This window comes from Haliotis rufescens, unplaced genomic scaffold (genome assembly GCF_023055435.1).
Source record: "Haliotis rufescens isolate VD_foot unplaced genomic scaffold, xgHalRufe1.0.p SCAF_15, whole genome shotgun sequence".
Taxonomy (NCBI): Eukaryota; Metazoa; Mollusca; class Gastropoda; order Lepetellida; family Haliotidae; genus Haliotis; species Haliotis rufescens.
Window position 1 is genome coordinate 21,797,761 of NW_025963835.1, and position 24,471 is coordinate 21,822,231.

General features: G+C 40.5%; 1 protein-coding gene and 1 long non-coding RNA gene across 3 annotated transcripts; both read left to right on the forward strand.

The window, feature by feature from the left end:
* The first annotated feature begins 1,265 nt into the window (after positions 1–1,265).
* Positions 1,266–5,155, forward strand: LOC125380070. Of its 2 annotated transcripts, XM_048396303.1 has the most exons (3): positions 1,266–2,441; positions 3,163–3,213; positions 3,972–5,155. In XM_048396303.1, the coding sequence occupies exons 1-3, from the start codon at positions 1,835–1,837 to the stop codon at positions 4,592–4,594; spliced, it is 1,281 nt and encodes a 426-aa protein (XP_048252260.1). In that variant the 5' UTR covers positions 1,266–1,834; the 3' UTR covers positions 4,595–5,155. The 2 variants fall into 2 exon arrangements, with proteins under 2 accessions (XP_048252260.1, XP_048252261.1); XM_048396304.1 differs by lacking the exon at positions 3,163–3,213.
* A 3,708-nt stretch (positions 5,156–8,863) lies between these two features.
* On the forward strand, positions 8,864–9,912 carry LOC125380071. Its single transcript, XR_007221050.1, has 3 exons — positions 8,864–8,881; positions 9,167–9,214; positions 9,893–9,912. It is a non-coding gene; the product is annotated as an uncharacterized LOC125380071 (long non-coding RNA).
* The last annotated feature ends 14,559 nt before the right edge of the window (positions 9,913–24,471 follow it).

The window sequence follows — 24,471 nt, forward strand, 5'->3', positions numbered from 1 at the left end:
CCAAAATAAGCATATTTTTTTCTATAAATGTAAATCACTACCAAATGCGTCAACTGTCCTCCATGTGTTTAAACCAATAGGAAGCAATACTGAGGCCTTGAGTGTTGTAGCCCTGATCAAACACCAAGCGTTGCACGGAGCTCTTTGGAATCTCCTTAGAGTGACCATGATCGATTGTACATCAAACCTTTTGAAATTTTTACGCCATCAACAAAGTCACAGATACTGACCACGCAATCCAATTTTTCGCAACGATCAGCAATAAAATCCTATATGTTCGAAGCTAGTTTCCTACATGATTCATACATGGGGGCTAATATCGAGACCTTACACTTGTGAAAGGTATTTGTCATTGATAATGATAGACACAACAGCCTAATGTTCTATATGAGGTCACATGTGCACGGGTTATCAACATGATATGTGTGGACTTTGTACATCCAAACCATACCCTGGGTCCGTGTTCCAGTCACATTGATCTGTGCCGCCCACATATATCTGCATCTCCCTTGACTCATGAAAGCCAATGCGATTGTGTCTATGTCTGTATGTCAGGGTGATGCGACCACAGATCACTATTACAGGAAGGTAGGTCCCAAACAGTTATAGCGTCAGTGTGTGTTACCACTTGAGACTTAAGGATTAAAATTAGTAAGGTTTGACGCACCTTTCAACATGTCCTTTATAATTTGTTTCATTGAACAAATTAAATTTCACACACACACACACACACACACACACACACACACACACACACACACACACACACACACACACATATATATATGTTTTTTGCTTAACGCCGCACTCGATACTGGACCAGACAATCAAGTGATTGACATCATGCGCATCGATCCCCACAATTGGGATACGATGACATGTATCAACCAAGTCTACGAGCCTGACCACCCGATCCCGTTAGTCACCTCTTACGACAAGCATGGTCATCTTTTACGGCACGTGTTACTGAAGACCATTCTACCCCGGATCTACAAGGGTTATATTTATATCAAGGCAATTTTCATTTAAGGTATTGAAAACATTAATTGTCATGTTTTCATTAAACTGTACCACCTTAACACGAAAGGAGTTAGCATCAAATCAATCGCTATCATGAACCGTCACAATTATTTTCTCTGTGCTAATTGATATAATTGGATTGCATGTTTTCATATAGATACGGGGCATAAGGTAAGAGGACTTTTTTATACAAATTAATATTGCAACATTCATTATCGAGTTGTGTGTGCTTTTCGCAGGAACAATGTCTGACTCTCTCTCAACATCACATGTGCAACGTTATCTCACAGAGTGTCCAGTATGTTCTGAACAATTTGATGATGTCGCGCGCCTTCCCCGCCGTCTGTCGTGTTGTGTACAGTGTATCTGTCAGCCATGTTTACAGCAGATCTACAATGAAGAAGACAAGACGTTGCTCTGCCCTGTCAGTCACCACAAGCACGAACTTCATAATGGAGTTACCTCTCTTCCGACTGAGCCTATCACATCGAAGATACTTGACTACCAGAAAATCCAAAGAAATGAGCGGGTGGTATGTACAGATTGCCCAAGCAGCAACGAGGCAATAGCACGTTGTGAAGAATGCTGTGTATTTTTATGCAAGGAATGCAGGATAACCCATGATCAACACAGATTGTCACGACATCACAGAACTCATACATTTGAGGAGATTAAAGGTCAGCCGATCCAGGCCTTGAGACGACTACACGAATGCGGCCATCACCCACAGCGTCAGGAATACTTCTGCAATACCTGCGAGAAGATCATATGTGTTTCCTGCACTGTAGAAGATCATCGAGAAGGAGCGGGACACATGTTTGTACCTGTGGATAAAGCACACCAAGAAAAATCAATACATGTTGATAACATGTTAAATCAACTTGACGAAAAGGCTGTAGAACTGAGTCAAACAGAACAAGAATTGTTACACAAAGTCGACAACATGCACGTGTCAGCACTTGCAGCCAGACAGGACATCAACAAATGCTTTGAGAAGATGATAGAGGAGTTGCAACAAAGGAAAGCAACTCTTTTGTCAGACGTTGAGGAGAGAACCGGCGCTGATGTAAAGCTGACGGAAGAGATCCTCCAGTCAACCAGAGAGCTGCTGGCGAAGGTGAGATCCTCAACAGAGTACATTAGACTGATGAGAAGCATGGCCGATAACATCGAGGATCTTCATCTGATGCTTTCCTCTACACCATCACTGAATGGCATACTAGCTGAGGAGCCAAAGAAAGTGGAATTTGTAAGCAGGGGAACATCCTTTGTCCCAGCCAATCTGAATAATCTCGCGTCCACTATCAAGGTGACAGGCATGGTCAGGTCTGTCACATACACGCCAACCCAGAGGCCAAAATATGTACCACAGAAGACAATATATAACACCATCACACTGGAGCCAGCTGAGGTACCTGCAGGTCGGTTTCTGCAATAGTTCAAATATTTCAATACCTTTGTGACCCTATCTTAAACTGGTTGTTCAATTCTGTTATTTTAAGCTTGTTTATTTGCTGTAATTGCTTTTATGTATATTCCAGCAAAATCATAGCAATATGTACATACTCGATTGAAAATTGTTGGCCTTTTAGCGATATCTCATGCAGTTTTAATCTCCTCTTCTAGCAATCATTGATTACTTGGGACGAATTCTTGTCCCTCAATTCACACTAGAGAACGTCATATATGACCATGGAATTTACTGAAAATATGCCATATGTATCCCAATGTCACAAGTAGTAAGCAGTTCACACACTACGATCACCCGGACCCAAGAAAGTCACCAAACCGTAACCCCTTGATCCAATCTAGTCAGCGAAGTGGTAAACGTCTGAGACCTGCATCACTTCGGGCTTTCCTCCCACATTAAGCTGTCACGCCGTGATATAACTGGAATATTGTTAAAAGTGGCGTTAAACCTAACTCACTCACTCCCTCACTCCAATCTAGTCACCTCTTACGAAAGGAAATTGAGAACTGGGGGGCCAGTTCTATGCTGGATCCTTATTAGATATGTATTGTTTAATAGTTGTAAACACCGTGTAACTTTTTTAATCTAGTAAGGCTTCAGTAATATGATTTGATATGACAAACGGTAGGCTTGGCATTCATTTTATTCACTCAATCAGTATCTCATTTCAGTGTGTGATGGTGACATGGTTCTATCGAAGGTAGACACAATGGTTACAACATGTAAGTTTAAATATGTTTCTATTCATAACAACGTTTTTATTACAAATACGAACAGATCATATACACATACCATATGTTTAATAAACAAGATTGTAATATTAAAAGTACTCCTTGTCACGTCTTAGAAAACCCCTGTTGTTGAGTGACTTCAACTTCAGCTATGACGTCGTTTCTAGTGTGACGTCATTCCGGCCCTATGTCACAATCGAATGACGTAAACAATACAAGTGTGATGTGCACTTGAAAGAAGAGACCAAACTGGGAAAGAAATACATTGCTTCTTGCTAAGTAATTAAACCTCATCATGAAAATAAAGTCCCTCTCCTGAGCTAATCAAGTATTAAAAAGAAAAAAACACGACTGCTAGTATAGCAATTTGTCTCCATTTAACATCCCACCTATTGGGTGCACCTTAGCTTAAGACAATCAGTAAATGTTACAAACATCCTTCTCTAAACTGTCACATCCACTTTGAACAGTGGTTACCGTCAGATGATTATGGAATACTGTAAGGGACATTCTCGCGATCTCGACCTTTGGAAACGAGGTAAATATGCCCAAAACACGAGAATGCGAGATTTGTCCAATCTATCGAACCTTTGACAGTTGCAATTTCTCTGATCTACCGTGAGTAACATAGATATTAAGATTACATACTTTGATCTATTTTCAACAATGGATTCAAAATGTATCCACATTTGCCATGGACGACCGTGATTTCTGAATATTAGCCATATGTTTCCTACTCCTTTCAAAAGGTATACATCTGGAGTGGGACTCAACCGTTGCTAATCGTGACGTGACTGTAGAAGGGACTACGATCTCTAATGCCAGGCCGGATGTCTCGCCAAATGACACAGGCTGTAGGATACAATCCCAGAGATGTGTCATGGCATCGAAACCTCTGATCATGAAGACTCGTCGCATTGACATGTTCCAGGTGAAGTCTCGATTCAGCCTACGACAGAAGGCAGAAAGGAATACGATGCTATTTGAAACAGCTCTTACCCCTTCACCATTAGCTTCTGATTGGAATCAGTTGTTGGGGTTGAGTGTAAGTGTTGTTGCTTGTCCTAATCACAAAACGAAGCTGTGTGTCTGGGTGAGGTATGGGAAACTTGTCACTGACCTGCCACTCTTCAAGAATGAAGTTGGCATGTCCTGTGAGTTGCACTGGAATTTTCTTCTTGATGGCAACACACAGAAAATACATGTCATTAATGTTAGGGATGGGAACACGTTCAGCACTGTGTCGAATGTTCTACTCAACACGCCACTGTGGGTCTTGATGTACGTTTCTCTACCATCTACATCAGAGATGACAGGGGAACTAATATCAGGCCACAACATTGACAAGAAGGGTCACATGTTTGAACTGTGAGTCAGTTAATATTTATCGTGGCAATACCTTCACGGTAGCGACGGATTATACGCAGTATATCAAGTCTCATACTGTAACATCTTAAATTGAAATTATTTTATCAGAAAAATTTGATGTTGTGTATAACATATGTTTATATTTATACAAAGTCCAAAACTAAGAGAAACTTATATAGATTACTTCATTGGCATGCGTAGTTCATGCAACCAAACATTGTCTGTATTATGGGCCTATGGCCTTTCTGCTGAATATACAGTCTGTCTCTGTCTGTAAAGCCAAAATATTTAGACAAAAATATGAAATGTCTCTCAACAACTTTCTATAATACATGTAGGTCTATGTAAAGTCTAAATTACTAACACATGTTCTAATTATTTGTATACTGTACAAATGATGTACTATCTGAATGAGACATGTGAACCATTTGTATAAGGAATTTCGGCACCCTCTAACTAAGCAGCGGGGCCACGGGTGGCCCAGTCGTCTGAGGCGCCGCGATTCGCTGTGCAGAGCTGCGTCCCTTGGGCACGCCAGAAACCTATGAGTGTGGGTTCGAATCCCGGTTCACCCCAATTATGTTTCTAGGTTTGTCAGCACCATTCCCGTGCTCGTGGGTTCACCGAAGTGGTAAACGTCTGAGACCTGCATCACTTCGGGCTTTCCTCCCACATTAAGCTGACACGCCGTGATATTACTGGAATAATGTTAAAAGCGGCGTTAAACCCAACTCACTCACTCACTCACTAACTAACCAGCAGCTGTTCGTCATCCATTCAGCAGCAAAGCGGAATGGTGTCGCAAAAAGATGTGTACTGTAATGAAGAAATAAATTGTCTTTTGTGTGGATAGTGATCAGCCAATATCCTTAATTGCCTCTACTGTGTAACTCATCTATATCTATATCACATCTATATTTTGCAAAATGGTAACAATATTTAAATTGCATTGGTGTTTTGTTAGTGTAACATATGCCATGATGTGATTTGTTTTGGAGACTTATGTTTTCTCTTCTGTCAGCAGCTGTACAATGAACACCAGTTGTTTAAACATACTTATCCAGTGGAGGACTTGATCATGATCGAGCTCAAATTATCCCAACAAATAACCCATACTATTGTGCACCCACTGGAATCTGTTTTGTTGGATAATCGAGACTGGTTATTAGTGGACATTGTATATGTATCTATTTACTTTTCAACATGGATGAGGATGTGCGGAATTTCATAGCTTTGATTCCATGATAGTTTTGAATGATTATTGTATTTTAGTAATTATATATTGTTCTTGAATATATATGCATGTTCTATAGCAGCACCCATGATGTTATTCTGTTCCTCGCGGGTGGTTGGAGCATATAATGCACAAACGTCTCACTTTTGTACATGATTTATTATGTTTTTGAATATGAATACATCTGTGATGTTTCAAGACTGTCACAACTATATGAAAAGATGTGACGGAAATAAAGGAAAATGTTTGTACCCACTTGGTATGTGTGTGCCTCGTATTATTCAAGCCATCGAGGCGTGTAAATAGGCCACTGAAGACCATATAATCCAGTGACTGATATTATCAGCAACGTTCCACGCCGATTCGGTTGGTTGACGAGCCATCAACCAAGTCACCGAACCTGACCATCCGATCCATTAGGTCGCCTCTTCGAGTAGCAGTTGGGAGCTGCAGACACATTATATCCCGGATTTGTCACAGTCGAATGCTTTAAATGAGGCACGTTCTCCGTTCATGAATTCGGGAAACAGTGTTGAAAGCAGGAAGAAAGATTAGCGCTTCCAGATTGGAATCTCGACCGCACTGGACAAGTAAATAATTCGTAGGTCAGGTCGTAAAATACCTCGAATCACCCTCGCCTTGCTCTTATATAGGTACAGCTAGCCTGCCGGAACATGAAACCTCACAAATAGTATCGAATAATAAGTCTATCCCAGCGTCGATACACAAAGGTGGGTGTTTTGAAGTACCTTGTTGCAAATCTACCCTTATCTGGAAACGTAAACATTTCATGAACACTTTAATAAGCAGCCACCAAATCTACTGCCACGTAATATTGTTTATTGACTTTTTATTGTCATAATAGCTATAAACCTACACAATATCTCCGATTATTAATTGGTGTTGCATATTATACATGCTCCAGTTTGAGTTGTAGTGCTAGGAAAAGTATACTGAAACTTATTTCACGCACATTGTATACTATGACAGAAAGACAAGCTTCATTTCATCCTTTTTATCAATCAGTGACTAATTACAGAATACACTATCTGGTCAATCTATGACCACTTACAGAATACACTATCTGGTCAATCTATGACCACTTACAGAATACACTATCTGGTCAATCTATGACCACTGACAGAATACACTATCTGGTCAATGTATGACCACTTACAGAATACACATGATAAAAAGTTTTGAATGAATGCGGAAACCTAACTTCACATATCTGAAAGAGAATATTTTATACTGAATCTGTTTTTTTACTGTTTTATTGTATATACCTTTTTTATGATTGCAAACATTATTCCTGTGGCTATACGGCTGAAATGTTGACGAAATGATGTTGTGTAACGCACTCACTAACTAAAACAGGAACGCGGCCATTGAGATAACCAACAACGATAACATCAAACCCTGTTGTAATAACCCGGCCGTCTATGTGAGCATTGTCAAAACCTGTCAGTTCTTGTGTGTGTGACACATATGCAGGGCTGTAGGTCAGTATACGCCCCACGAATAATTACAACAGAAATAGTTTCAAGAGACGTTTGTATTAAGTGAGTACAGTTTGTACAGTGAGTACAGTGAGTACATGTTGCAATGACCAAGGATAGAAGTTTCTTGTTTAATAACACACTCTGCAATAATCCAGCTATAAATCGGCGGCCTGTATATAATCGAATCTGGCCAAGAATATCCAGTGATTGATAATATAATGAACAGCGATCTATGCTGAGGTATGATGACGCCAAATCAACCAAGTCTTCCAGCCTGACCACCAGATCCATTTTCTCGCCTCTTACGAGCCGCATAGACTGCAAGTGACCACACATAACCGGGAATCCCCAGGAGCCAGAGGCAGGATGTTTTAGAATCCATGATTATTGTTTTTGAAAGGAAAGGCCATTGTTATACAGGATATATGAAGTCTTGTGGTATAAATATAATTTAGCCTCTCTTAATTGGATATGTGTTTAATGCTGTATATGTATCTAGAATCTTCAAAACTGATGTTAAACTATTCGTGCTTGTGAATGGTTTTACCCTTCATTTGCCTCACATCATCAATACTCCACTGCATTCTTCTATATGAAGCAATGTGAACACACATCGTTCTTTCGTATTAGGTAGCAATATAGTGTAAACACGGAATATATAGATATATAAAAGCACAAATATATTGACATACAAATATAAAAAAAAATATATATATATATATATATATATATATATATATATAGGTATCCCAATGTATGAACTGCAGATTATTCCTGTGTTCGATATGCCTAAATGCTCACACAAGGAACAAAGTCACAAGAAAACACAGGACAGTGACTTTTGAGCAGATGAAAGACTTGCCGCTGGAGAGTTTTGAATCCCGGCATCAGTGTTTCCAAGACAACACAAACAGCCACTACAGTTCTATTGCCATACCTGCAGATTTGTGATCTGTGTTTCTTGCACTGTACTTGAGCACAATAAAGGGAGTGGACACGAAGTTGATTTTATTACTGAGGCGCCCCACGACATAGCACATGCCTCTGACGACACTCTTGTCAAACTTGACGAGAAGGTAGAAATGTTCAGCGGGACAGAAGCAGATCTAAAACAAATTTAGAACTTTCCAAGAAAGCTGCCAAAGATATCCTTCACCAAAGATTTGATAAAATGATAAAAGAAGTTCAGGACAGAAGACACATCCTTTTGTTACACCTTGAAGACGTTTGTAGTAATAACTGCTAAACAAGGTAAAGTCTTCTTTGGACTACACACGGCAGATGAGGAGTAGAGCTGACCAGACAGAAGATCTACAAATTATGACATCATCAGCTGTTTCTTTCAGAAAGATGTTGCAGGAGTCTCACATTGAGATACAATATACGAGGACAGGCGTAGGCTTTGTACCTGCCAACCTGACCCACCTTTCCTCCGCAATCCAGGGAGCAGGACTGATAAGGTCAGTCGCATACTTCCCAACTCAGAGGCCGGGATATGTACCAGGGGCTGACAGATACAATACCATCACAATGACACCTGCAGAATTTCAAAAGGGTATATTAATTTTTATTATGTACATGTATGTAAAAAATATCTATAAAATGTTATTGTCGACATGAGGTAGCTGTGGTTCGAAAATTTGTGATGACTACTGTCCCATGTCTGCTTGTAATGACTTAACTTGATAACTAAATGTAAACGGTTGGATATATACATTATTATAGTTTGTTTTAGTATGTGAAACTAACATTTAGTTTGTAAACAGATAAAGGTATATCATAATCTTTTGTTCGACAGTTGGTGAATTTCATTTCTTAGTTACATTGTAATCTGTTTCAGTCGCTAATGTGGACAAGACGATTTCCAGTGGAGATGAAGCCATTTCATGTGAGATCTCATGTGTTTAAGATTCAACATATCATGTCATGTGCCCATCAACATAAGGGGCACTGCTTGACCTGTGATATATTGCTATGGATTTCCGTAGACGGTTATGCCTGGGTTCGAACAAAAATTTAACCCTGACTATGACTCTTTGTTTGTCTACATCACACGCATGCTCGTCGGTTTCACAAGCACCAGATGCTTGCCGTAAGAGGCGACTAACGAGATCGGGTGGTCAGGCTCGCTGACTTGGTTGTTGTTTGTCATAATATCCCAATTGCGTAGATCGATGATCATGATCTCAATCACTGGATGGTCCGGTCCAGACGCGAACATTTACAGACCGCCTTCATATAGCTGGCGGCGAAAAATAACAAACAAACAAAAACCACACGCTATAGATAGTGGTGAAAGTTGCAAGGATAGATGAAGGTGTGCTTCTCTTGTTCTCTTGTATTTCGCTGAAATGAAATGTAATTTTTTTGACTGGAAGGAATAACACATGGGAGGTGAAAAAATTCATATTTCTTCTTGTATCATTTTAATAAAAACATTCTGTTATGAGGCGGCTGTCAACTCGAATGGGTGTAATGTTATACTGATTCAATAATGTGTATTTGTGAATTAGATTTACAATGAATGTGTTTTGTGTTATTGATTTGTCTCTTGTTTTATCCCCAGGTCCGCACCTTGAATGGGACGCAGTACAGCGAGTGACGACATCACTGTATCTGATACTTTGGGAACAAATGAAAAGCCCAAAACTCCGCCACAAGATACAGGATGTCGAATAAGGTCGTGGAGACGTCTGTTGACATCAATACCTTTGGTTATCAGAGCTGGAAGCCGAGAGATGTTTCTGGTGAAAGTCAGCTTCTCTTTGAAACAGGTCACTGAGAAAAGAATCATGGTGTTTGAGACAGCAATGACTGCCAACCCCGTAGATACTTGCTGGAACCAATCAACTGGACTGAGTGTACGCATCATAGGATGTCCAAAGCATAAGCAGCAGCTCTGTCTCTGGATGAAGTTTGATGGCAAGCTCCTCTCTGATATACCTATTGTTTGCAATCAAATTGATGAGGCAGGTGCCTTACATCTAGGCTTTCTACTTTGACGGCAGGAACAGTAAAGTTTATGTTGTTGACCTTGACAGCACTACAGTGATTCAGTCTGTGACTGACATTGTGTTTGACAGACCATTCTGTGTCATGGCGTATCTAGATGCATCCCAAGATTCAAACATGACGTGTGAACTTATATCAGGTCACAACCTGACGCTATCAGAAGGAATGACCCAGTTGTTGTTATATCTGAAAGGAAATGACTAGATGGTGATAAACGCGTAAAACATCGTCAGAGGAGATGGTCTCTTGGACAGCACCCGACGTCCATTGTGAAAGAATAAAGACTTCATGATCATTACTCCCGTTCAGATCTCAGCGACCATTGTATGCATCCCATCCCTCCCTTCCTTGCTCATCCAAAAGGCTCGAAAGATATTGTATCTGAAATTCTACTCTACTATGTTTTATGTCAGATGTGGAAGGACACGTGATGAAAATGATGTGCGATGTAATTCCTTGTTTTAACTTTTCTTTATGTTCCCGCGTTTGTGCAGGTGAACTCTTGAATTTCTTTTGCATATGTTTGTGACGGGTGCCACTGGTGGACCACAATGCTCTCACCTTACGTGTACACTACGTATCGTCACTAAGTGATGGTGATTCATAGACACCTGCTAATGATATATTCGGAATCGTACAACAGATTTTGCCTTTAAGCAGAGATTTCTTTTGATTCTGTAAAGGCTTTTGCTGCGTTTTTCATAATCTCCTGAGTGAGCACGGTTTTACGCTGGTTTGAGCAATATTCCAGCAACATCAAGGCGGGGGACACCAGAAATGTGCTTCACACATTGTACCCATGTCGGGTATCGAACCCGGGTCTTCGGGGTGACGAGCGAACGCTTTAACCACTAGGGTACCAGACCGCCCTCATAATCTACGTCTCTCCTTTCCGGCCTTTGTCTACTCCTCCCTGGCAGTTGGTGAGGCAAGAAGTAGACATTTCACTGACACGCTTTCTAAAATCTGACACAAATCAACTAGTATATCAACAGGAATATTTACAACTGAGAAGCAAATATGACACTCACCGTTCAATTTTTACTGATGGATCCAAGGACGGTGGCAAAGTAGCAAGTGCCACTGTCGTTGGATCCAAGATTATATCGTCTAGAATACCAGACAATAGCTCTATTTTCACTGCTGAGGCCAATGCTATCCTTACAGCCTTGGTATATATTCAACGACAGTCTTCATGTAAACAGTTCATCATTTTTTCGGATTCTCTTTCTTGTCTTCAGGCGTTAACTAAGGTATCTTCTACTCATCCGATTATTTTACATATTTTAGAACTATACAATGATCTTTCAACTGGCCAATGCGACATCGTATTTTGTTGGTTGCCGAGCCATGTGGGCATAACCGGAAATACCATGGCCGATGCTGCTGCAAAGGCGGCGCTCAACAAGTCTGTGACACCACTTCTGCAACCATATAGTGATTTGAAGCCTGCAATAAGATCTTACATCCGTGATCTAATGCAACAGAAGTGGGACACCCAAGTAGACAATAAATTACATGCCATTCAACCCAATATTGGTTACACCTACTTGGGTTGTCAGTCCAGATTTGATGAGGTCGTTATGCGACGATGTCGTATTGGCCACAGCAGATATACTCATGATTATCTATTGAAAGGTGAGGATCCTCCGTTTTGCATCCCTTCTGATGAAAGAATCACAGTCAGGCATGTCCTGCCTGACTGTATCGATTTTTTCATCACAAGGGATCAATATTTCAGTGTCAAAACAGTTAAGGACCTTTTTAACAATGTTAATTCATATTTAATCCTTACCTTTTTAAAAGATATTGAACTAGTTCACAAATTTTGATATGTATTTTATGAATCGGTAGTGTATGATTATTAACAGAGATTGTTCGTGGCTATGCCCTTGACGGGGGTTGACGTAGCGTAAAATTATTGTCCCCCTGAGAGGGTATGTAAGACCACCTCTTTCAATGTATATTTATATCTACCTCTATTTTAACTGCAGAATATTTGTTGATTTTAATCTCTGGCTAAACTTGCAACAATCACCGGTAACTCGGGTAAAGGTGTAAATCCTGCTGGGGAACCATGCAGGTAGCAGAGGTACAGTAAGTCCCCTTGGTCCCTAGTATGGTGACCTTCACCTTGTTGCTGGTGATCTATAGCCCCATTTTTATATTGTGTCGTATCCAACTGTTCAAATAGTTTTAATGTTCTACAACTAGTTTTAAGTCAAGCTGTGATATACTGCTAGTTATTCTACTGTCCTTCGTGGACAGTTTTTTATTAATCTTGTCCAACTCTTTCAAGTCAGATTATGGCTGAAATACTGCCGACGTGACTTTAATTAAACTCACTCACTCACTCACTCATAATCTACGTAAACGCTAAATACGCAATGCTGATGTTTCTTTACAGTACTAATCGACTGATTCTTTTAATTGAAGAGTGGGTGAGTGAGTGTGGTTTTACGCCGCTTTTAGCAATAGTCCAGCAATATTATATGGTCCATGGGCGAGAATATGTTCCTTTACTTAAAACTCATGTTTTTGTTTCGCAATTACATGAATGTATTTCTTAAGGCCGACACTGTAATTAGATACAACATACTAATGAGAATATGAGAATTATCATAAGAAGGCTGTTTTTTTTCTGAACTGTAACCATTTTCACACCAAAAGTGGCAATACATTTAAGAGTTGCTTTTTTGTCATAATATTCACTCAAGTTTTCCTCAATCGCATTAAAACATAATTCCCATTGGTCAGTTCGACACCGCATGTAATTAAGTAATTATTTCGAGATTTCGTTAGAATGTGAGATATGTGAGATATGTGAGAATGTCAAACGTTATGCAATGAAAGACGAATCGGTTTTTTCCATTCAAATACGTGCACGTTACCTGTATTATTGCATACCTAGTGTCATGTAATGGCCCAGTGTGATGTATCAACGATACATAATATGGGAAATGAAAAAGAAACTAACTTAACTTACACAATGTGGAAAATAACGTCAATGAATTTGAGTACACGCGCATGAATTCGTATGATAAACTGTCAAAACGTTTTAAGAGGTAAGGCCGGGTTCATTAAAGATCGTTACAATATGTAAAACAGGTGAAATTTGTAAAACTTCTATAAAAGAAACATCCAACCAAAGGCCCCTTTTAAATAGTAATGTAATGATTATATATAAAGTATATTTCACATGATACAATATACTTTGTACACAATCAGTTGATGCTTTAAAGGGACTGACGAAAACATGGGCGAAAGATTTTAATAACGCCATAATATAGTTGAATTAATCTAAAATGAGTTGAATCATGTGTATCGTTGTAGACACACCTTTATGTATTTGCGATACTAAAACTGTTGAGCAAAGGAAAGATTTCTCGCCCATGGGCGAAATATTTCAAACAGGCCGTAAAATAGTTGAATTAAGTTAAAATGAGTTAAATTTTGTGACATGAAACTTTTAAGAACACCTTGATGTATTCGCCACACTAAAACACTGGTTTTGAGTGAAGGAAATATTCTCGCCCATGGGCAAAACCTTTTTTTGCCCATGGGCGAAATATTTCAATGACGCTATAAAATCGTTGAATTAAGTTAAAATGAGTTACACTGTGTGTCCTGAAACTTGTAAGAACATCTGTATGAACTTGCGAAACAAAACCATGAGTTTTAGTAAAGGAAAATATTCTCGCCCATGGGCCAAACTTTCTCGTCCAGGGCGAAATATTTCAATAACTCCGTAAAATAGGTGAATTAGAGTTAAAATGAGTTAAATTATGTGACAGGAAACTTCTAAGAACACCTTAATGTATTCGCGACACTAAAACACAGTTTTTGAGTAAAGGAAAATATTCTCGCCCATGAGCAAAATATTTCAATATCGCTATAAAATCGTTGAATTAAGTTGAAATAGGTGGACAAAGACAGTAGAGTTTCAGGACTATTGGATTTCCAGAATTAAAATGGGACGTGTAACAGAATATAAAATTAAGGTTACATATGTTTCACAATGTCACTTGATGAGTGTTGTTAGTGCTGCATGGCTATGTTTATAGCAACTGTCACCGGTTGGTGAAACCAGCACGGGTATGGTACTGGCAAACCTAAAAACATAATCAGGGCAAAGCGGGATTCGAAACAAATTCGACCAAAGGTTTCTGTCATGTCTAAAGGACATAACTGCGTCAGAGAATTGCGGTGCCAAAGACGTGTCCTCCATAAATGTACCAGTGGTTTAACCTTTGCTACTGTTATTTCCGAGGTGATTTGGGTCATAGGCTGCTCAGTTCTGCAAATTGCAGAAACCAGGATCGGCGATTCGAATAAAATGTTTGCTCCTGCTAAGATGCCAGTTTGTCAGCACCCCTTTCATGCACGTAAGTTTCTCCACTGGGTACGTACGTTACTACGAGAAGCCGCCCACATTAAGCTGACATGTCGGTAAATACTTGAACTACTGTAAGCAGAGTAAGCCCAACATCACTCTCACATGTGTTAAAATAATACATCGCTTTACACATAGCAAAAGTGATATACCCGAAAGAGAAACATGTATATGAGGAGTGGAATTCTGAATCCTAGTCTGTAACATTCGTGTGAAGGGATGAGATGCGTATGTGTAGGTGGGAGTCTATGCTTCGGGAAATTGATCACATATATAAGCACTGTCTCACGACACTTTCAAATTCATAATATATGTTGATATCCATCACAATCATGAAAGAAATTGATTCCATTTAATTTAACATGGTCGTGATGATTGTCTTTTGCCAGACATCATGTCGGATCTTGTCTCAGTTGCTGCGATCAAGGATCTTCTGACAGAGTGCCCAATATGTACAGAACACTTTGATGACGCTAAACGAATTCCCCGTCGTATGCCATGTTGTATACAGTCCATATGTCAGCCCTGTCTGGAAACCTGCAGTGGAGGTGCTGCAACCCTATCCTGCCCCATGTGTCGACGGCGACATAATCTGCCTGGTGGGGTGAAATCTCTGCCAAAAGAGACTGTCATCCTGAAGACCCTGGACTACCTCAAGATCCAGAAAGGTCTCCATCTTCCATGTACAGATTGCCCTGACAAGGAAACAGCTTAAGCTCAGTGTGACAACTGTGGAACATTTTTATGTTCCATTTGCTTAAGTGCCCACAAACGGAATACGGTATCAAAGACCCACACACTATAAATACCTTTGATGAAATGAAGGGCCGACCTGTGCAGAGTTTTCGTCGTCTACATCAGTGCAGTCAGCACCAACAACCTCTACAGTTCTACTGCTACACTTGTGACAAGGTTGTCTGTGTGTCCTGCACTGTAGTAGATCACGATAAAGGGAAGGGGCACAACGTCGTGTCCGTGGATGAAGCACACCAAGGAAAGGCGAAGTCCACAAATGATGTTTTAGGAAATATAGAAGAGAAGACAAAGAGACTGAGCGAAACGGAGTCAGCCCTTCAAAAGAAGATAGAGAACATCAAATTGTCAATGAAGGTAGCAAGAGATGATATCAATAAAATCTCTGACAACCTGAAGGCTAGGCTGAATCAAAGAAGAACATTCCTTCTATCAGATGTTGAGGGGAAATCTGCTGAGAATCTGAAGCTAACAGAGGAGGCCTTGGATTCGACAAGACTACTGCTGACTAAAGTGAAATCTTCTTCCGAATACATGCGACAGATGCGCAACAAAGCTGACAAGGTAGAAGATCTACAAGTAATGGGATCATCTGAGGCCACTTTGAACTCCATGTTGAAGGAGTCACCACAAGAAATACCCTTTGACAGGACTGGAATAATTTTTGTTCAAGCAGACGTACAACATCTGCAGGATACTATCAATATGGCAGGAATGGTCAGATCAGTCACGTTCTCCCCAACAGAGAGGCCGAATGATATCCCAGATACTGCAGTATACAACGCCATCACACTGGAACCTGCAGAGTTCCCTACAGGTAGGTAGTAAACTATTACATATTGTTCATCTATTTATCATGTGTGCAGCTACCTCCTATGTATGGGATCCTAGAAGGGACACTGTCGCGTTGTCAGATTGTCGCCCTTACAACAATGTAGTTCATATATCGTTATTGTCTGTGTCGTTTTTCATAAACCAAATGTGTCTTCACAGCAAGAAACAACGTTGCTATTTCTATTCAATCTAATTCTGGTCTCAGACATCTTCTCAAATCAACGGCCCTGTCGTTCGCGTCTTTTACAAATGTGAGTGAGTGAATGCGTAAGGTTTTACGTTGCTTTTAGCAATATTCCAGCAATATCACGGCGGGGGGACACCAGAAATGGGCTTCATACATTGTACCCATGTCGGGAATCGAACCCGGGTCTTCAGCGTGACGAGCGAACCCTTCAGCCACGAGTCTACCCGACTGCCCCCTTACAAATGTAGAAGTACCAAAAAACTGTGATCGTGGAATTGAACCCCAGAACCATACACTCAGGGATTTCCTGACACGCTGTAAAATAACTGTAATTTAGTTCAAAGCGGCGTTAAACCACAGGTCACGTTAGTCACGGGGAGCCCTGATGGGTGACTGTGTTCGGCTGCTTGGCTCCTGAGAGTGTGTAGGGCTTCGGTCCTGCCCAACGCTGAAGCACATGCACATGTGGTGCCTCTTTGGGCAAGGAAATTCTTCTCACATTATCAGCTTGTCGTCATGATATTTGATAACTGGTCATCATGTGACTTGTGTGATATCTTGACAGCGTAAATTGTAAGTTATTCTTTATGAAGTTACTATATCGAAGACATTGAATATGTATACTGAAAGGCAAAAGAAACGTCACTTCTGAAAATACTGATAAAACTTAACAGACACTGGCAGTTACATGTTCTGTGGTCAATAAACTCATTTATCGTTCTACTGCTTCTTTTTGTTGCCTTAAAGTCCATTTAACAATTGAGTGTAAAATGGAGTGCTTTACCCAAACGCAGCCTACAAAAAGGCAATGGGACTCAGTTGCGGAAGAGTCTTGTCAAAAAAATGATGCACGTGCATATCGTGAATGGTATGGGTATAAAAGACAATCAAAACTGCTAAGCTGGCTTTCGTTATTTCGATTAATCAGCTATGCCAAGATTATCAGGTAATGAGAGGCAACAAGCGGTCGGAAGACTGCAAGCAGGCCAGAGTGCACAGATCGTTGCACATGCATTCAATGTCAACGTCAGAACGATATATCGTTTGCAACATCGCCACAACATCACCACCGACGACCGACGACCGACCGCGTAGTGGTCGTCCTTGAGTTACTATTCCCAGACAAGATACGACAAAATCTGCAGAATCGATTACGAAAGGCCACTGAAACAGCTCGGCAAACCTTTGGCAACCACCAGCGTGCCATCAGTGATCGTACAGTCCGGCGTCATCTAACTGCCAACAACATCTCGTGCCACCGTCCTGGTCGTGTACCCATCCTGAGAGATCGTTACCGACAGGCCCGACTGCATTGGGCCAGGCAGCATCAAAAATGGCGTCAACAGCAAAGGAGAAGAATCATCTTCACTAATGAAAGTCGCTACTGTGTTTCAACGGTGGATGGCAGAGTCAGGGTCTGGCGAAGGAGGGGCTAACGTAATGCTGATGCTTGTGTTATGGAACGAGACCCGTGGGGCGGCCCAAGCATTATGGTTTGGGTGGAATCGGACTGAACTTTGTTTGCCCGTCATCAAAACCACACTTTTCAGCAAGACAACGTCCGTCCCCACACTTCCAGAGTCACCAGGGACTTCCTCCAGCAGCACAACATCCAAATCATGCCTTGGCCTGCCCTCAGTCCGGATTAGAATCCCATTGAACTCTTGTGGGATGAGATCCAACGCCGACCCAACGACGTACGCCCAAGGCCGACAACTGCAGCAGAACTGCGTGTAGCGTTCCTGAGGATATGGGCCCATATCCCAATATTAATGGCTTTCATCAACAGGCTTGTCCACTGCATGTACAGGAGAAGTGTGGCTATAGTCAACGCCCGTGGTGGCCACACCAGGTACTGATTTTGAACCCGCGGCTATGATGTCTTTTGTTGCCTCCCTAAATTCACAATTCGCAAAAACCTTCCCCAGACTGTGGGTCAAACACTGACTTTCTCCGACGAGATCATCGGCCCTGATGTTCTACCGCTTTTGCGTCGTCATGGCCCAGGCATTACCTTTCCTCGTGACAACGCCCGGCCTCATATTGCTCGACTTGTTCGATATTCTCTTCAACAAAACAACGTGTATGTCATCCCCTGGCCGGCTCGCTCCCCCGATCTCTCACCAATCGAGCACAAGTCGGATGAGATTGATCGGCGCCTTCAACGTCAACCACGTGTTCCACAGACGCTCCAGGAACATATTCCAGCATACATGGACAGATATCCCACAGGACTTCCATGAGACGAAGATGTGTTGCTTGCATCGCAACCAGAGGTGGACACACACGCTATTGATGTGTAAATTGACATTTTGGCATGTTCATGTTTTTTAATGAAATCACGCATTTTCTGAAGTCAGTATGGCAAATTAAACCATTTGAATTCTGAAAGGAGTCTTTTATCTGTTGGAAACCGAAATTGTTTCAGATTTGGTAAAAAACATAACTTTGCATTAAATCGTATTCAATTGAAGGGGGCACGGGTGGCCCAGTCGTCTAAGGAGCCGCGATTCGCTGTGCAGAGTTGTGGGTTCGAGTCCCGGTTCGCCCCGATTTTGTTTCTTGGTTTGTCAGCACCATACCCGTGCTCGGTTGTTTCACGGAAGACCTGCATCACATCGGGCTTTCCTCCCACATGAAGCTGACACGCCGTGATATAACTGGAATACTGTTAAATGCGGCGTAAAACACAACTCACTCACTATTCAATGTCACACGATCTTTTGTTGTTCAGTATAACTCCACAAGACTGTTTCACAACGGGGGTGATTCCAACTTTCCAACTTTCCAAAAGTGAACTTTGTGACGAGCAGTATTCCAGCACCGACGTTTCAGCATTTTTAGGTTACACTGGTGGATGTTCTTTCTCCGAAGATTTCTAGGAGCGTCAAACGACACTTTTGTTCAAAAGTTGTGATCTGTCTCTGATGTTTCTGGAAGCTGTAACATAATATTCCATATCCAATACTATCACCAATGTTCTGCTCGTGCAAACGTAACCAAATCCATAAATGTCAAGTAAATGTTTAATATGAGTTGCCCAAGTAATTCTACCACATTCATCCAGCTCCTTCATTGTGAATAACATTGTCGGGGATATCTGTCATCATTCATTCTAATTGGTTTATACCAGCATTTAACACTCTTCATATGATAATCCACGTGCAAACCATATCTGTGTCACATTAAATATTTCATTCAGAATATTCAGTTATCTTACAAATTGACTGAAAAATGTATCATAACGAATTCCAATAGATGTTTAATTTCACACCCCAGCTGAAAATGATAGGATTAAAACAAAACGAAAGTCAAAGTACATTTCTTTATTTTTTGGTCTATATGTACGCTGTTATGGAAATGTTTGTTGTTACGTTTGATTTATGTTTCCATAAACCGAACACAAATAAGGCCGTAGCTGCATTAATGCGCTGAACAATAAACTGATTTTGTTTTGTTGTTCTTTTGTGTTAAGGATTAAAAAGACACCCTGTGAAGTCATAACTTCAACGTACTTATTTAGAAGAATTGACTTCATATGTAGCCTCAGGTACAAATATGCAAATATTTCAGTGTACACGTAATTGACACTTACGTTTGTGCGGATGTGTTACATTTATGAACATAAACAAAAAGACATAAAGACTGTTCCCTGAATACATACTGCAAGTATTGATCGATAACAATATGTAGTTATTTAACATTTCGACTAACAGACAGCTTATAATCACTCAATGATAGTGTTTACTTTCACAGATATAGATACTGAAGCTGAATTCGTTGAGGTCACAAATCATAATTAATGAGGATATCATACTACATAAAAAGGAAGTAATAACGAAATGGATGGGCGTATCACACATGTGAATTAGTCCCCAGATTCAAGCATTCATGACTCATGGTGTGCCATTAATAATCAAGTGCCAGCATATATGATGAAAACTGAAAATTTGATACATGTTTGTTTGATGTCATGACTTGTTTTATATCTTTGGAGATGTGGCATTGAGACAAGACGACAGTGGTATATTGATAAATATTATTATATATTTCATCAACGTTCGTTCAACTGAAAAAAACAACCTGGATGTGTAAAACAGAATTTGATACTTTTTCGGCAACATTAAATTATGCCTATATCATGTAAGTAATTAATGTCTTTGAAAAAATAAATCAGTTCGTTTATTTTAATTTCATAACATGCGTTATAGTTAGACATTAATATAATTTCATCCATTTTTTTTTCTAAAAAGTCTTTTGGTAATATCGGACGTATGTGTTTAAATAGAATGTGTTTATTATCTTCATTTTGTCTCAGTATTTTACATATTTTAAGAATAAAATATGATTAATTTTGTTATTTAAGCATTGGCGTGCATGCACCGACGTTTATACAGTTTGGCCCTTGCTCTATGTAAGCCCATCCTCCCACAAAATGTCAAATTGAATTCTTATCATTATTTTATTTCACTATTTTATACCTCGAAGGATGTGTACACATCTTCAAATAGTACGTCATGTGTACACTAGCAACCGTAAACCAACGGTGTGTGTGTGTGTGTGTGTGTGTGTGTGTGTGTGTGTGTGTGTGTGTGTGTGTGTGTGTGTGTGTGTGTGTGTTTCTAAAACGGACTGAACGATTCTTTGGTTCGTTGTGACGTTTCAGAAAAAAAATTGTTGTCTTGACAAATCAGATGCCAGTGATCTCGACTCAACCCCGGATAATCACAGAAAAACACATCTGCAGCAGAATTCTGCTTTGAAATGCGTTTAATATGCATGATGTTGAATATGTTCTATTCGACCTCAAAGACATATATGTCCCTGTGGTATCCAGGGGATAACGGTCTGTCAGACATTATCGTGCCCTGTCAGCTTGACATGGGACGAACACCAACTTGGCGCACGTTGATGGCTGGGATTCCATTACGTGTGGAAGCTGAGGGACACAGTCCCGTCCAGAGAATTGCATGTTGTACTTCTTTTTTCACATGATGATACTGTTAAAACAGGAACGTGCTGCATTATTTGTTTGTTTGTTGTTTGAATCCTCACTCAGCAATATGCCAGCTGTATGACGACGGTCTGTAAATAATCAAGCCTGGACCAGACAGTCCAGTGATTGACATCATGAGCATCGATGTACGCAATTGGGATTCGATGACATGCACCAACCAAGTCAGCGTGTCTGACCACCCGATCCCGTTTGACCTATTCTGACCCGGATCTTCACGGCAGACCTTCTGCATTAAAGTAGTGCGAGCAGGCAGTACATGTACATTGGACACACATAATGATTAATATCTTTGTTTCAGTGATGGCGATGGACCGGAGCATCTGTGACCAGGAGATAACATGTAAGATCTGCGTCCTTGACTCAATGATGTTACAGTATATTATTAATTGGTTTTGTCATTCATTTGTCTGTTGAGTTCGATAGGTTCGACAACTTTTGTGATCTCAACGAGCGTAAAACGCAGTGTCAGTCAATGTTAAAGTATGGGAGCTATGATAGGATTTGCGTTAGCGATGTTCCATTCAAGAGGTTCTTGGGTTTTCAATGTTATGTGTAAGAAATATACAAGAGAGTGAGTGAGTGAGTAGGGATTTACGCCACTTTTAGCAATGTTCCAGCAATATCATGGCGGGGGACACAAAAAATGGGCTTCACACATTGTACCCATGCAGGGAATCGAAGCCGGGCCTTCGGCCTGACGAGCAAATGCTTTAACCACTAGGCTACCCGACCACCCCAATATATAGAGGAAGAACGCTTATGACATTTGAAATTGATATAACACTTCTTATAAATGTCTATGATAACTTGTGACTTTCTTTTTCTGGTTGGCAGATAGTAGTGTCTTGTCAGTTAGGAAGTTAAAGTGTTATACACTACAACAAGATGTGTTGGTATTTATTATGGACGTTTTCTTCCCACAGGCCCGACTCTGGAATGGGACTCAAGCACTGCTAATAACAATATTGACATGTCTGGATGTGTAATCACAATTACCACCCCAGCCGTCCCTTCTCCTGGCACAGGATGTCGGATGCAAAGCACCAATTCATGTCTGGCATCCAGGCCTTTAATGGTTAAAAACTGTCAAGGCCAGCGATGCATGTATCGCGTAACGTTTCGGGTTTGTGTAAAGGAATTGATACACGATAATACATTTATACAAGAGATTGCCCTTACCCCCACCCCTGTAGATGCTGCCTTTAATCAAGTCACCGGACTGAGTGTACGTGTTGCTGCATGCCTAAAGCACAAGCAGCAGCTGTGTCTCCGTGTAGACTATAATAACACCCTCCTCACTGATCGCCCTCTCATTCAGAACAGAGTTGGACAATCTATTGACCTACAACTGTGTTTTCTAATGGATGGGGCTAATGACAAAATATTTGTTGTTGATGCCGGTGATAACACAGTGTACACCACCGTCACAGATGTTGCTTTTGACAGACCCATGTGGGTCATGATGTATGTTGGTAGTCCCGCAAATTCAGATAGAAGAGGAGAACTGATTACAGGCCACAACATCACAGGAACCTTCGCCAACTACAATCATTAGACTAGTTTCCACTATCCACAACAATAACTCTATGTAACATGCAATGTATACAAGCACAGCTCAGTAAAAAAATATGTATGCCTTTGACACATTATCAACTTGTGTACATATGTAAAAACACGTTTGATTTACATATTTAATACAAATAGTAATGTAACCGTGACGATCCGGGTTAGAATCCTGCTTGCCGTAAGAGGCGACTATGCTTGTCGTAAGAGGCGACTAAAGGGATCGGGTGGTCAGGCTCGCTGACTTGGTTGGTGCATGTCATCGTATCCCAATTGCGTAGATCGATGTTCATGACAACAATCACTGGATTGTCTGGTCCAGACTCGATTATATTCAGTCCGCCGTCATATAGCTCGAATATTGCTCATTTCGACGTTAAACAACAAACAAACGAGCAAAGCAAATCCGAATGAAATTTGAAACCATAATACTGGAACACGGCTGCTGTTCAGTACTTTTACTGTCGCAATACATCAAGCGTCAAAGTGGACATTATTTGAACGCAGACTAGAATAACAAAGTTAATGACTGAATATTCTCATGCTAGCATAAATTGCGTCTTACCTTCGAAGAGTGTAATGTTTTACAATCATATCAATTCTCATTTACCGATTGTCGCATGCTGACCACGGCAAATACTATTTCAAGTAAACATGACACTGTGGTGTAGTTGCTCTGGTCCATTATGAATGTATACACACATTTAGGTTAACAGTACTATCCCGAGAGCAATATAGAATTGACAGCAACTATAAAAGTCCTGACAAAAAAGTCTTCGTTGAAATCATTTAAGCATTGCCATTGTCAACGTGTGGCAATAATTCATGGGAGATAACTCGTGTGGTACTACTGAGTAGGGCACCACCACATCTCTATCCCCGCTCCATATCGATACATCCTCGCCTGTAATCAACTCATTTGAACAGTCCCGTGATATTTGTTATTACCATGTTTTACTGCAATTGTAAATAGCCCGCATTTGTGTATTTTCATTTTTTAGACATGATTATGTCCTTTTTCATCTGACATCATGTTTTCTACTTCGACCAATGTTTATGATGTTCACAAAGGACTACGTCATTTAATGTCAGCGAGTTCGTTATATATAAAGCTATGTCAGTCATATGACGTCATCTGAGTAATTAAAATACCTCCAAGGTAAGGGCTGGACTGAAAATTATATTTTCATTAGGGTTTTTATGACTCGGGGCACGGGCTGCCCAGTCGTCATAGACGGGAGATAGCCAGCTGGCCGTGCTTTCCAATTTCATACTTAGATTAAGGTTCTTGGTTTATGATTAATATTTCCGTGATTAAGGTTTTCATTCATCATTAAGCCGACGCGCTCTTATTTTAACTGAGCTACTGCTCAAAGGAACGTTAAA

What these genes read in the sequence shown, in the direction of transcription:
- LOC125380070 (XM_048396303.1), top strand. Translation starts at nt 1,835, where the DNA reads ATGTTTGTACCTGTGGATAAAGCACACCAAGAAAAATCAATACATGTT. An exon ending in GCCAGCTGAGGTACCTGCAG is followed by an intron (nt 2,442 to 3,162) that starts GTCGGTTTCTGC and finishes ATCTCATTTCAG; the next exon opens with TGTGTGATGGTGACATGGTT. An exon ending in AGACACAATGGTTACAACAT is followed by an intron (nt 3,214 to 3,971) that starts GTAAGTTTAAAT and finishes TCCTTTCAAAAG; the next exon opens with GTATACATCTGGAGTGGGAC.